Source organism: Gavialis gangeticus, unplaced genomic scaffold (genome assembly GCF_001723915.1).
Source record: "Gavialis gangeticus isolate Ggan-Ray unplaced genomic scaffold, GavGan_comp1, whole genome shotgun sequence".
Taxonomy (NCBI): Eukaryota; Metazoa; Chordata; order Crocodylia; family Gavialidae; genus Gavialis; species Gavialis gangeticus.
In genome coordinates, this window is record NW_017729032.1 from 53,917,019 (window position 1) to 53,929,553 (window position 12,535).

At 40.7% G+C, this 12,535-nt stretch overlaps 1 protein-coding gene across 1 annotated transcript in view; it reads left to right on the forward strand.

The window, feature by feature from the left end:
* LOC109302237 (neurobeachin) overlaps window positions 1-12,535 on the forward strand; it is a 564,850-nt gene that overhangs the window by 265,277 nt on the left and 287,038 nt on the right. The window contains exon 10 of the mRNA XM_019523799.1: window positions 1,144-1,277. Coding sequence (XP_019379344.1) covers window positions 1,144-1,277 — 134 coding nt within the window. The remainder of the gene's footprint in view (window positions 1-1,143; window positions 1,278-12,535) is intronic.

Sequence of the window (12,535 nt, forward strand, 5' to 3'; positions counted from 1 at the left end):
GTGTGTGTGTGTGTGTATTGTGTGCATGACAGATGAATTAATGATCTGTGTATGTGTACTGAGTGTGTGGGTATTGACAATTGATTTGTGTCTGATTTTTAGTGTGTAGTGTGTATGTGATTAAATTGGTAATAGGTATGCTTGTGCCTAGGCTGCTTTGGATGTGTATGTGCCTGAGCTGGTAGTGTGTTAATTTACAGCTAAAACAATCATTCTCACCTAGGTCTTTCTTTTGCTTGGTTTGGAGCCAAAAATAATGGATTGCAATGCATATTTTACACCACCAACTATAGCTTGTGATATATTGAGAGCTCTCAGCCTTATTTCCCATCCCAGTTATTTTCAGTGAAACAGATAATGAAATCAGTAAGTTTAAATATCTTCAGTTTAATGTTCAAATTGAATCCTCTAAAGAATTCTCAGTTTTAAATATTTACTCCTCTTGTGCCAAAGTGCAATAAAGGATGTTAAATAAAGGACAATAGAGGATGTTACCTATAATAACAGACCTACTGAATTCGTGGTGGAAGTAGAGTGTGTGGCCACTCCTTTAATCTTGCATGTTCCTCTATGTGCACCCGGCCCCTTGCTCCCCCACCCTTCCGTTCCCTGCTGCTGATTAGCGGAGGACCCTGCCACTCCCTCCTGATCAACAGGGAAACTAAAAATGTGGTTTTAAACGGGAATCATTTTTGCCTCCCCGACCATCAGGAGCAAACATCACGGCCATCTGGGGCCCCTCAGCCAATCAGTGTCAAGAGGCAAAAATGGTGCCATATTTAAAACTGCAGTTTTTTCCTCCCGGCTGATCAGGAAAGAGCCACAAGCAAGGCTCCTCTACCAATTGCGGGGGCATGCGGGAGAACTTGCAATATCAAAGGAGCCATAGCATACCCCACTTCCGTCATAAATTCGATAGGTCCCTTCCTATAAAGGTCTTGTGTGAAGTATTATTTTGTTTAAACTGTTCTTGTATATAATTCATCTGTCTTGAAGATTATAAAAGTGATTATAGCATATAGGAAGTCACTGTATTTGTAGAGTTTAAAGCTCAAAAGGTAGCTAGTTTCTTATCACACAGGCTTATATGTTGTATACTGATAGAAATGTTTGAGAAACTTTTTTGTCTTTTTTTTAACATAGGATGTGAAAGCTATAGTAACCCACTCAATTCACAGTGCAATTCATTCGATTGGAGGGATTCAGGTTCTTTTTCCTCTGTTTGCTCAATTAGACAATCGACAGCTACATGACAGTCAAGTAGAAACAACTGTCTGGTAAGCTTTGTTTCATCAAGTTCTTATATCAGTAAAATAAGCTAGCAACATTTTAGTTTTTCTTGTGGTAAGTTGTTAAATTAGATGCTGTAACTTGTGCTGTTTGTGTACTGTTGTTGGACTAAAATAAATATGATTTTAAAGGTGCTTATCATTGACCTGTAAGACATTACCTCCTTAAGAAGTTTTTTTTTAAGCCATAGGGAATTAAGTAGAAAAATTAAAATAATTTAGTACCTTAAGTACTGAGTTTAGATGGACTCAGAATATGCAATCTCAATGGTGGAAAATTTTTAAATTTTGACCAGATGTGTAAATATTTTATAATGCTGTAGATTTTGCTTAATCAAGGTTCTCTTTAGTTCACTTTTCATTCCAGTTCAACTCCAAATTAATAAAGGACATTTGCTTCTGTAGTAACACTGCTATGTAAGAAGTTGTAGGGTTGCACTGAGTTAGGGTATGTCTACATTGTAGTCATTGCTGTGATTTCAGTTATTTTTTGACATACTCAAGGTGCTTTAAAGCAAAATGGTTTAAAGATTTAAACTAATTCAGGTTCTGAGAGTACTATGACTGTGGTTACATAGAATTTAGTATAGGTTGTAAATTGTAGAAACTGGATACAGGCTTGTATAATTAGTCAGCTTAGAACTGCTGAACTTCCCAAGCTGTCAATTCCCAAGCTGAAATTTAAAGTTAACTTCTGTCTATCCATGTGAGCTGCAGTTAAGAAATCAGTCTGTTGAAGGCTGCAACATGTTCCAGCAGGATGGAGTGTTTATCTAGTGCTGCAGGAGGAGCTATGGGTTATGGAGAATGATAGATGTGACCCAGTGGTGGTTCAAATGAGGAGCGTAACAGAAACAGGGTGTGGTAAAACTGAAACATATTCTTTGAGATTTTCCTTTGTATTTGTCCATGCATAAATTATAGAGAAAAGAGCAACTGATCCCGAAGGACCTTCTAGAAAGCAGTGCTTTATTGTGGCAGTTTAATATCTCCCTCATTGCTTTGAATTCTATTTTTAAAAGGGCTGTGCAATGCAACCCAGTTTGTTTTCATTTTCAGGGCTAGTTATATACCAGGCATAAGGGAGGGTGATTCTTCTACTTAGAATGAGTATTTGTATTTTGGCTTATATTTTTCAGTAATTTGGGGTAGTTTTTAGGAAGTGCATTAATTGTTTAGCTTTTTGTACTATTGTGATTTTTTGATCCTTAGATACAGTAACTTTTTTAACATAAGAATGTATGGGAAATGCGAGATTTTTAGTTGCTTACAAATTCATTGATATTTTTAAGAGTGGTAAATGGCAGAGGTGTCATTATTGAAGTTACTAAAACTTTTGAAAAAAGAGAAAGAAAAAACATTTTGCATTCATTTCAGTCTACATATTGATTTCTCTTTCCCCCTCTCCCCCCACCCAGTTTTATACAGGCAGAGAGCCTGTGAAATGAAATTGCTTTTTTCATTTTAATATTACTAGTAAACCTAGTCTCGTGATATTGTGGCAAATTGTGTGTTCCCCTTAGAGTGACATAAACATCCTAAAAACTGCAGCAAAAACTCACTTGTTCTATGTGTATTCTCAAATGAAATGTTATAACTAATGCCTACAGTTCTCAAAAAATAACTATAATTGTTTGTTGCCTGCATATTGATCTCTCTTTTTTTTCACTGGAGTTATACACCGACAGAGAGCGTGTCTTTGTTTGAAAGATACTTTTTTGATGCTGACACAGTTTCAGTATGATCTGAAGAAACTTACATTTTAGCTGCTTTAAGGGAGAAACTTACATTTTAGTAAAACTATTGCTCAGGAGAGTTCATCAGCTGATTTGATCTAACTCATGTCTGTATGATCCTAAAGTGTAACCTGTTAGCTAATCACTGACTCTGAATGAAGAAGGATAAACTTGAAGTGCTTTTGCTCCATTTTTATTGGTGCGGAATCATGCAAACATTAACAGTTGCATTGTAATAGTTTATATCAGTATCCTTTAATATAGATACATTTATGACAGTATTTCTTAAATATGCATATATCTGTGACTTAAGGGGTATAGAAGCAGACAAAATTAATTGCTGCAGTTAGGGAAGAGCGTGCATGAGGTATCCCTCCCTCTCTGTCTCTTTGTGCTGACTTAATGGTCCACCCATTAAACAAATGAGTTTGTAAAGAGTGAAAGAATGAATTATTGACTTTTTTATTTTAAGGAATACAGTGAGATTTAAATATGCATTTTAGAAAGACTAATAATCTCTGTAATTCTTTTTTACTCTGTGGCCTTTCTTGTGAAAACATCCACAAAAATAACTTTAGAATACAGAGACCAATCTATGGAGTTAGCTAAACTTCAGCAACATTAAAGTTTTCTCTGCTTCAGTCAAGTGCTGCATTTCCTTCACAGACTGAAGCTCTTATGTAATCAGATTGTTATTTTTTAATTTCTAAACAGGATCTGGGATTCATCATATTTAGCATTGTACAAATGTATACTATATCAAGAGAAAAAACCTTGCTCTGAAGAATATATATTCTAAAAGACTGATGAACTGGGGGAAGAGATGTAACATAAAAACAAATGATTAAGGTGGAAGCTGGCATATACTATATATTAAGCACTTATCTTTTATTTTTGATAGTGCAGAGATAGAATGAGACTTCAGACTTTTGTCAGAAGAGGGAGTTAAAATAAACAAGGAAGCAGGAGAATAAAAAGTAGGGGAGAAAGGACATTGACTGGCATAGAAAGAAAGTCAGAAAGGAAAGGAGCAAAGAAGGGAAAGATGCAGAGGCACTGAGGTTATGTAGACCATGGTTTGTTGTGGGAGAACAGGGATGGAGATGAGAGGTGCCTTTATCTAATCAGCTATTTTAGACTTTTCTTATTTTATATATTTTATTAGTTGAAACATGTCTATTCCACCCCTTTCATTTTTCAAAATGCTATAATTGCACTTCCCAACATTCCTTTTTCATACCCTTTGTCACTTTTTGTTTTTAAATGCATTTTAAACAATTTTTAAATTTGTTAATCTATAAATATATAAAATTATCTCTTTATAGATATAAGAAGGTTCCATATAGTAGTCTTCTTTATACAATCACTTTTTTCTATTTGAATACTATTATTAAATAGCACCCCAGTTTTCTCTTCTCCAGACTAAAGCTGCATACACACAATCAGCTGACCAGGGAGAATGCTCCTGAGTTTATTTTCCTGGTAGGTAGAAGAACTTACCCAGAGAACCCTAAACAGGCATTTGAATGTTGAGACCCTAAAGAGCAGAGAGCTTGCACAGCAGCTGGTCAGCCAGGAGGGGCCCTGTGCATGCACCTCTGTGGACTCTGCTGGCTCTCTTAGTCTGCTTTGAGACATGTGGCAGTAGTGCACAGGATAGCACTAGTCAGCCTGTGGATTGCTGCAGTTTAATGTGGAGACTGTGAGAACATGTTCTGCTCCTTGCTCTGTTGGAGAACTGTGCTGTGGCTTCAATCAGAAGGGAATACGTGCACAGACTCTTGGTCTCCCAGGAGCAATTTAACCCTGTTTCTTCCTAGATTATTTATTCTGCTGGAGCAGCCATTTTTGCTCTGGGAGTAAAATCCTGAACATCTGCATACAGGCAGTCCTCGACTTACGACTTGCTGAGTTACAACAAACAGCATTTACGACATTTGTAAATTGGCACCCTATTTCGAGGTTCCCACGCTGGTTTCATTTTTACAATGGTTGACACAGCTGTGTCCAGCTAGTTAAGTATGTTGTGGTAGTGGGGAGAGGAAGAGGTATTGGGGGGCAGATCAATGCCCCTGCAGTGAGGGAGGGATTGGGGCTGAGACCTGGGCTGGGGCAAGCACTGCCCAGGGAGGTGGTGGGGTGACTCGTGCCACTGCATGCTATGGGTCCAGGAGCTGCTTGTGTGGTGGCTTGTTCAGTGGCTCTTGCTGCTGCTCCCGTTGCTGGTCCAGGAGGGCATGGGGTGAGGGTATGTGCCCCAGGATCTGTGCAGGGTGGGTGGGGCCAGGACTGCACTGGGCTGCACTCCAGGTGTAAGACGGAAGGTGCTGAGACCAGGGCCTATGCCCCCCAGCTGCTCGCCCAGTCTGGGTGGGGCCGGCGCAAGCCTGAGCCACTGGGCTGCCTCTGGACAAGTGGTGCACAGCAACAGGAACCAGCTCAGCCTCACTTTACCTCCCAGATGAGCAGAGGCTTTGCCCTGGCTGGGCAGGTGGTGCGTGCCACCCGAAAACTTGCTGCAGCCCTCTCATAGCCCTCGCTGTGCTGCCCTCCCTGCCCCAATCCAGAGGCACACCCTCCCCATGCCCTGCCACCGCTTGCCCAGCCAGGGCGAAGCCACTGCTCATCTGGGTGGTGAGAGGAGGACAGGCTGTCTCTTGCCACTGCATATCACTTGTCTAGAGGCAGAACAGCAACTCAGTCTCGTGCTGGCTGGGCAAGCAGCAAGGGGAGCATAGCCCAGTGCCTTCCACCCAATGCGCAGTCGAGTGCAGCCCTGGCTCCACCTGCCCAGTGCAGGTGCTGGGGCACACGCCTCCACCTCATGCCCTCCCAGACCGCCGGCAGGAGCAGCAGCAAGGCTGCTGGGCAAGCTGTCACACGAGCAGCTCCTGGACCGGCAGCGCACAGCGGCACGAGCCACCCCACCCCCTCCCTGGGCAGTGCTTGCCCCAGCCCGTGTCCGAGCCCCAATACCTTCCTTGCTGTGGGGGCATTGATCTGCCTCCCCGAACCTCTTCTCTCCACCCACCACAACAGACTTACCAGCTGGAGACAGCTGTGTTGACTGTCAAAGGAACCAATCCCCCATTTATAACATTGTTCCTGTGGAAAAATTGGAGTGACTTAAGACTCAGTTTTCAGGAACCAATTGTGTTGTAAGTCTGAGGACTGCCTGTACTTGTGGTTACTCCTGGGAGAGCAGTGATTCTTCCAGTAGAAACTGAATGTCTGTACATGACCTAAATCAGTTCATTTCTTCATACCTTTCCTCATACATTGCATTTTCAAAACATTTAGTACTTTTTTATCTCTTCTGTACTCTGCAGTGCCCAGGAATGGTGCCCAATACTCCCAGTGAAGCCAGTGTTGAATAGACTGGAAAAATAACTTCCTGTTATAACATATGATACTCCTGTTAATACACCCAATATGCTGTTAATTTTTTGGGGAATGATATTGTTACTTCTACTATCTATATCTTTGTCTTATCTCCTCTCTACTTTTGAGCAGTGAAATAATAAAATATCCAACAGCTTTGCTGTCAACACTTCAGAGGTTCTTATACTTACCTACTCCAAACAAAACAGAACAATATAATCTACATTTTTACCCTAAAAATAGGGTTTTTTTTTCTTGTTTTAGATCAATGGTTCTTAAACTTTTAGAGTCAAAGCACTACTGGTTAGACTCAAGGCACCCCTCAGAAGATAATAGGTTTTAGTTTTCACACTTTTTTTTCCTACAGAAAAACAGTAGAGCAATTCTTGTGTTGCGGTAAACTCAGAAAGACCACAACAAGTTCTAGAATGTTTTGACATTACAGATTCCTATTTGCAATCTCCAGGTTTAACTTGTGAATCATGTGTAGGTGTTCACATATCTAACAGTACAACATTCAGTAGCATCCTGTGGTACTGTTAAAAGGATCTTGCAGTACTCTAAGGTGCCATGACACCTTGGTCGAGATTCGTTGATTTATATGGTACATCAATTAAGCTGTGTGCACATGTTCAAATAATTTGGGAGAATTCTCCCAGGTTTGTTTGCCTGGTAGAAAATTAATCTGGAGATGCCTGAACAGACATTCAAATGTTCAGCCCTTGAATAGCAGCTATCTTGCAGTGCTGATGCCATACTGCCAGGGGGGCCCTCTGCACACATCTCAGTGTGCTCTGCAGACTCCTTGGGCATTTATACACATAATTTTTCATGCTGAGGCATGCTGGAGATCCAGCTTGTTGGAGCAGACTTGATTAATTGAGTCTGCTCTGCACACAAGCTGACACGCACCATGCTGCATTGTTTAGTTGGAAAAGTGACGAAATGCACGTCAGCATGGAGAAAATGGTGGTGGTGTGCTTTTGAACACCACAGTGTTTTAGTTAAAAAATGGACGACCACCACTTTCTGCATCCTGACATGCATTTTGCTGCTTATACAACAACATGCATCCCAGTGCCGGACGCTTTTCAAAGCATACGGTGCATGCATGTGTAATAATGCCCCTTAAGTCTGGATGATGACAGATAGAAGCTGTGCACAGGGCATTCTTAGTTGGCTGACCCAGTCAGGCAGTTGGCTGCTTGTGTCTCCCTGCAGCACAATGTGGAGATTTTGAAGGGGTCATGTATGTTACTTGTCTAAAGCAGCAGAGTCCAGCCAGAAACACTGTCCCGGGAAGAAGATGAGGGGAGAAAGCAAAGGACCCTGGGTTGCTGGAGTAGTGTGTTCTTGCTTCTCTCAGAAGAGAATGTATACAGACATTTCCTCTTCTAGGGAAAAAACTATCTTGAGAATGATTTAACTCTGGTTGGTGTATGGTTATTTTTCTCCTGGATCAACTGTTTTTTCTGTGAGGAAAAAAGTCCTGAACAGCTGTACACTCATGGTTTCTCTTGGGTTTCTCTTGGTCTGTACATGACCTTACAGTGCCTTGTTCAAAAGGGAAATCACACAACTTGGATCTTAATACTTTTTACTTTTCCTCTTGTTTCTTCAATAATTTGTACCAAGAGAAGTAGCATGTCTTTAGTTGCTGTGATGCAGCTAAATTCTTTTGATAAATGTGCATTGGGATTATAATATGGAAGGATTAGTCATATGACAGTGTTACCAAAAAGCAAAGATTCAGTACATTTGGAGAAAAATCAAAAGAGAAGTAAGAAGATTTTTATTGTTTAAAGCATTTCAGGGATAAAGTAAGACATGGAGCCTATGTTTAGTATTCATATCCTACTAATTCTTAACCTGGAATCCTAGAAACTTGTACCCTGCAACATACACGTTGGACTCTGAACTAGCTGTTACAGCTCAGGAAATAGAGCTTGGTTTCATTGCAGATAGTTCTCTAAAAATGTCATCTTAATGTGCAGCAGTGACCAAAAAAGCCAAGAAAAGGTTGGTTATCATTAAGAAGGGAATTGAAAACAAAATGGAGAATGGAGAACATCATCATGCTATTATACAAATCCATGGTGCACCCACATCTTGAATGTTGTGTACAGGTCTCATCTGAAAAGGCATGCAGTAGAATTCGAAAAGGTACAGACAAGGATGACCAAAATGATCAGGGGCTTGGAGTAGTTGCCATACTAGGAGACAGTAAAATGGCTAGGATTATTCAGTTTGGGAGGAAGCAGAAGATGGGGCGGGGAGGGGGGAAGGTCTGTAAAATCATGAAGGGTGTGGACGAAGTGAACAGGGAACTGTTGTTCATCAAATCCCAGAATACTAGAACTAGGAAGTACATGCTGAAATTAGTAGGTGACGGGCATGTCTACATGTTGCCCCATGGTTATGTAGCAACATGCTACGTTGCCGTATGGTATGCTACAGTGATGTAGTGATCACATGTCTACACATGATTGCCAGCTATGTTGCCATAGTGGCATGCTTCCCAGGTATAGCACGCTGCTGCAGTGACATAGTGGTGAAATCTAACCATGTGTCATGTGTATGCTGCAGTAACTGCGTGAATTGCACCACATTTTAGTACTTCCAGAAGGAATTACTAAGGAATTACTAAAGCACAGCACCATAGCAACATTGCCATACGGTACCGTGTAGATGCACCCAACAGGATTAAAGCTAATAGAGATAGCGGGAGGTTGGGGGTTTTTCGGTTTGTTTTTTTTTACACACAACACACGGTTAACTTATGGAATTCATTGTGAGGTCTTGGAGGAAGACAGCCTAGCCAGGTACAAAAAGGGCCATTGAACAGAATTGTTGGTGATGTTTCCCTTTGTACTCTAAATCAGTGAATGGCAGATGCCAGGGAGGGTACTGATCGCTCTAAAGATACCCAGTTCAGTGCTCTCCCTGTGTAATATCCACTTCTGTCACTGCTGCTGACAGGATACTGGGCTGGAATGGCCATTGGTCTGATCCAGTATGGTACTTCCTATATTCTTATATTATAGTCTTGGATTGCGTACAATAGACTGGAATCAAAGAATAATATATACATTATCACATATTTAAGAAAGGAAATGCAATGATTGGAGCTGGTTAAAATGTTCAGATATTGACTTTTTGAGTCAACACTCAGATTAATTTGTTAAAATAATTAAAATTCATTCAGTTATCTAAGTTTCTTTAGTTATGGCATTCTTCTACATCTTTAGCTAAATATATCTGTTGCCTCTTGAGAGAAACTATGGAGGGCACCAGTGGGTAAAATATCAGCCTAGCATTCCTAGTCTGCTTTTCATCTTCTACTCTGAATACTTGCTAGTTCCTTCTCTGCCTTGGTGTATCAATTACCTTTCAGGATCAGTGATCTGTCCAGCTTTTTTGTGTATAAGTGTTGCCTTTGTCTTGTTCCTGCCTTCAGTTTGCAGTTATCCCACATCTGCTTTTGGATGACTGAGTTAAGCAAAACAGAAAGCAAAAGAGAAACGTAGTGGGATAAGTTACTTATTTGAATCTTTTTCTCTATATTTCTTTCTATTAATTTGCTAGTCCATAGCAGTGCTGTTCTTATCACGTCTAGTCTGATCTGGTCTTGTATATATTTTTTTCCTATTACTAATTTCTCTCCTCATTGTTTTACATATAGGCTGCTTGCAGACGTTAAAAAAAATAAAACAAAACGGTGCTTTACTTTAAACTCAGTGCGTTCCTGCCCTGAGCCCAGTGCATTCCCAGAAGAGGCAGTCCATTGTTAGACCTGGCTCACCCAGTGTCTGTATAGATCAGGTACCTTAGTGGGGCTTTTCTGGCATTTCCATCTAATAGCTCATTGAGGCGCCCAATCTATACAGACGCTGCAGAACTGGGTTGAAGTAATGTGCTGCTTATTCAGGTAAAGCATTTTTTTAAAAATATCTAAAAATAGCCATAGAGACCATATGCTTTGGTATGATTGAAATATGGAACCCAAAAATGTATTTGAAGCTGTTACTACACTGAGATAAACTACCTCCAGTTAACTAGCAAGATTGTTTCAGTCCAGTTCCCCACTGGCAGCTGTGGCCTTAGGCATTACTGACATGAGGTTTGGTATAAAAGCTGTTTCTTCCTTTATACTATCAGCTCTGCCCAGGAGCCCTTATGGGAAACCAGTATCCAGCCCACTTTCCTCTCCACGTTTCATAGCAGGTAGGGTCGGAAGGGACCTGAGCAGATCATCAAGTCCGATCCCCTGCCCTGGGCAAGAAAGAATGCTGGGGCCAAATGACCGTGCTAGGTGATGTTGGAGCTAGCAGAGATGGATGAGACCTCATGTAGGACAAACTATGACAGCAAGTTATCTCACCATGGCACTGACTTACTTTAATCCAATGTGCAGCCCTTTAAGATAAAGGGACCTCAAACCCAAGCCTTTTTTAATGCATTAACTACATTAACATTTTCTAGACTTTACGGTTAAATTTTAATTCCCCATAATGCGTCCTCTTGGATACCAGATTTAAGGTTGAAATGTGCACTGTCTGTCAGGTGTGCCAGAGGGGGGAGGAATCCTTTCCAGATTTCAGAATTTCCTAGCTCCTCAGATGATACAGTATTCAGCCAAGTAGTTTAAGGGTGGGGATTGAAGTAGTGCTGAAACAAGCACTATAACATGGACAGTGGCATGTTGAAACCTTCATCCCCCTCTACCTCCTGCAGTCAGCAGTCCTTCATCTAATGTCATTACTACCCCAGTTCCACTGCAAATGGTGTTGAATGAAAAACTATGGGGCCTAGATCTGATGTCTGATACTCTGTGGGAGAAAAATGGAAAACCAAAGAGGCAGAACCCCTCCTATGCACACTCCCAGAGAGTAAGTGGAGAGAGGTATTTAGCATATTAGCCTGAAGTCAGACAGAAGGCAGGTTAGGGATGGCACACCTTATAATAGTCTGGGGACAAAGAACCAGATGGAGTTCCTGGAACAGTGACCTAGTTGCTCTGAGGTGAGATCTCATTCACATCGTCTCCAGTCCCTAGAGAGTCTCACCTACTCCTGACCCCATCAGAGCGGTCCTGTCCCATGGCTAATAGTGTGAGTGTTTGAACAATTCAGTAGTAAAAGAAAGCCCTTCTTGTTTTGTGACAATGGTAATGGCCCTGATTAAATCTATAACGGGCCAAGCTTATTGCTTTACAAACTGCTGTTTCAAAACCCAGCAGGATGGGTTTCCTTGATTTAGGTACCCTTTCCCAACCTGCACTATAAGCACAATCAACAAAGTAAAGTCTTGGTGTGAGCTCCTTTTATGCCTTCTGTTAATGAAAAGACAGTAAAGTAACCAAGATGAAACCTTACCCCTTAAGATAATTATTATGTAGGTTCTTCCTTCAATACTATTCAGCACATATTAAGGGACTACTTTTTTCCCCTTACGTTGAGCTGAAGTGATGGGTCACCTACCAGTGAATCAAGAGACTCCTATTACTCTTTCTGAACAGCTTTGCCACTTGTTGATAACATGAGATGTTGCAGGCTCCTATTGTGTATTCCATTCTTCTTTGTAACTGTCTTTAAATAAAAGACTTTATTCTATATTGCATTTTCTAGTGAATTGAAAATAATTGCCACACAGTGTACTATATTCCTGTGTCAAAGCTAACCATCTTTTTTTATATAGGACTATAAAATTTTATGCATATATTCATTTTCACTATTAGCAATAGGTTGAGATTTCAGGTATCATAATAGTAACAAATGTGGATGAAATCTGTTTATAAAGATGTTTTTCAAAAAACAACTGAATCCAGAGAGCTAGAGATTTTCATTCTTTAAAATATCTTCGTCGACTTGTTTGTCACGCTGTTTGTACAGATGAGAAACCTTGACAGCTACAGTTGCTTGTGTTTTCATCCAACTTAGATATCCAATGGCCACCTAATGTATAGTCCAAGATAAAGTTAGCTAACAAGATAAAATCTATGGAGGAAATACTGCTGGAAAGAGGAAAGAGTAGAGGTATTGATGAAGATCGTGACTTTTTACAATCCTAACCCTAACACACCGCATTCTTGATGAATTATTATTTACTCACATACCACACACCCTTCCC